Genomic DNA, 2,522 nt, shown 5'->3' on the forward strand with positions numbered 1-2,522 from the left:
GGCTATTTTTATTGTGCAATTTCTCCCCCTATACCAGTGTCGGGCAATTTTTTTGGGTGGGGGGCCACTTAAAGAGTTCTGGTGAGCTGTCGGCCACATGGGTAGCACCTTGACAGGTGCCCTTTCCCCTGGTTGCCATCTTGGGCCCAGAAGTCCCACCCCCACCAACCCCTGACCTTTGGCACTGGAAGCCCCCTCCTTTGCCCCCACATTCCCTGAAATACTCCTTTGGGGGGCAGGGGCTTGCCATCTTGGAGCCAGAAAGAAACCAAATCATACACTAAAAGTCAAACATTAGAACATACTTTAATTTTATTGCAAAAAATATTTGTCATGATTTGTCTTTGCATAGTGTATATAGAGGTGATTGCATAATAATTCTATATATGTAAAAGCCAATGTGTGTAACGCTTTATTCGCACTCTGATTGGCTGTCTCAGCAGCCAATCAGAGTGCAAATACAGCGTTATGTACAGCAGGAAGCAGAGTGCCACCATGACAGCAGGGGGTGGGGAATGGGGTCAGGGCTGCTGTGGTGCTGGGGAGCAGCCCTGAACCCAAACTGCCGGGGGGGAACGGGGTTGGGCCTGAAGCAACAGGGGAAGGGAATGGGGTCAAGCTCCAATGGTGGGGGGGGGGGCCAGACTCTGTCCCTGCCGGCCCTGGACCTCTGTCCCCACCCACCCTGCCTCCCCCTGGCAGGCAGTGGTGACAGTGGATAGGCCAGTGGTGCTGGCCCCGGTCCTGCAGGTGGTGGTGATGGAGCTGACCGATGGGGGACAGGGCCAGCAGACGAAAGCAGAGACCGCCTGGCCCCAGCCCTGAAGCGGCAGGGGGCAGAGAGGGAGCGGGCCTGGCCCCAAAGGTGGGGGTGGGGCAGGGCCAGATGCAGAATCTGCTGCCGCCCTCCCCTCCCCCCCTGTCATTCTTGACGGGCAATTGGCTAGTTCAAAAATAAATTCTTAGCCTTGTATATTAGTGGGGGGTGTATGTGTGTATGTATGTATGTATGGTGGGGTGCGGAGGGGTTGTGGGGGGATTGTGAGAGGGTGTGGCCTTGTATGTTGCGGAGCATAGGGTATGTTGGGGGGTTGTGGAGGCAGGGTGTGGGTTTGTGTGGTGTGTGTGGGAGGGTGTAGAGATCTGCACCCCCTCCCCCATTCCCCCCATGGCACAGCAGCAGCAGGTGAGGGTGCTCAGGGCTCTAGTGCCCAGCGGGGCACAGCTCCATCCAGCTCTGCACATCGCACTGAGGAGCACAGCGGGCAGTTTGTATCACGGGTGCTGGAGCCAGCTGCCTTCCCCACCCCCCAGGGGAAGGCGCCTGGAGCTTCACTCCCGCGCTGCGTGTGCCAGGGAGGGAAGTGCAGGGAGTGCCAGTGATGCAGACTGCCCGCCTGTGCTCCTCACTGTGATGTGCAGCGCCGACCAGAGTTGTGCCCCACTTGGGGCCTGCACTGGGCACGAGCGCTCTTAGTGCCCCTACCTGCTGCTGCCTCTGCCACCACCTGCCAGGGCTGCATACCATAGGGGGAGTGTGTGGGGATCCCACACCCCCCATGCTCCCTCACATCCACCTGCTGCCCACATGAGCTCTGTGCTACCACTGCCCCCTAGGCACGAGCTCCACGTTGCTGCCAGCCACACGCTTGGCGCTTCCACCTAGCTGTAGCCCCACCCCTGCCACTTCCCTCCCTGCCGCCCAGAGCCAGCAGGAGACTGGGGAAGTAGAGCAGGTCTGTGGGGGCTGCGGTAGCAGCAGCCCTGCCTGGAGGCTGTGTGCTGTCTGGGCCCAGCCCTTCCACCCATGAGGGTGGGAGTGAGGTGCAGTAGGGTATGTTGGGGTGGGGGGGGAGGTGTATACGTGGTTACTTTGGGTATACACATGGGTGCCTCGCTCCCACCCTCATGGGTGGAAGGGCTGGGCAGGGTGCAATATGTTTTTGGGGGGGCCGGGATAAAAGTGCTTGGTGGGCCAGATCCAGCCCACAGCCTGTATTTTACCTGTCCCTGCCCTATGCTTTCTGTAGTGGATCTCTCTGCAATCCTTATGTTTTCAGATGAATTTGATTTCCTGTGATACTAAGAATCTGCCATAAAGAAATTCCCAAAGTAATGTAATTAACTAGTAGCCTACTAGTTTGTTTGGAGTGAAGCTCAAGTTTTAGTGGTGTATGGGCAAGTTTTTATCCGCTTAATCTGTTTAGATTGCAACTGGTACCCCTGGCTTGTCTCCAGCTTCTCCCTGCTGTTTCCTCTTCCATTGTTTTGCCAGGTCCACACTGCAGTCGTACTTAAAGAGACAAGAGCAGAAGAGTCAAGCCAAAGAATACCCTGGTGGTAACCCCTTTGATAAAGGTTAGAATAGAGACTGTTCCATGGAAATCCCTACAGGGGAGTGTGTTTAAAATGATCAGGAAGCTCTGTTTTAAAATTAACAGGCAGTGCCCAACTGAGGTGGGAGTCCCAGGACTCTTCAGTTCCAAGCACCCAAAGATGCTTCCTCAAACGGTACCATTCCT

General features: G+C 56.1%; 1 protein-coding gene across 6 annotated transcripts in view; it reads left to right on the plus strand.

Moving 5' to 3' along the window:
* The window catches only part of TTF2 (transcription termination factor 2), a 33,131-nt gene that overhangs the window by 22,793 nt on the left and 7,816 nt on the right, over positions 1 to 2,522 (plus strand). For all 6 annotated transcript variants that reach the window (XR_324527.3, XM_006029440.1, XM_006029441.1 and 3 more), the window contains exon 16: positions 2,276 to 2,358. Coding sequence is in view for 5 of the 6 variants with exons in the window: in XM_006029440.1 (XP_006029502.1) it covers positions 2,276 to 2,358 (83 nt within the window). In the remaining variant the exon portion in view is untranslated. The remainder of the gene's footprint in view (positions 1 to 2,275; positions 2,359 to 2,522) is intronic.

This window comes from Alligator sinensis, unplaced genomic scaffold (assembly GCF_000455745.1).
Source record: "Alligator sinensis unplaced genomic scaffold, ASM45574v1 scaffold327_1, whole genome shotgun sequence".
NCBI classification, from domain to species: Eukaryota; Metazoa; Chordata; order Crocodylia; family Alligatoridae; genus Alligator; species Alligator sinensis.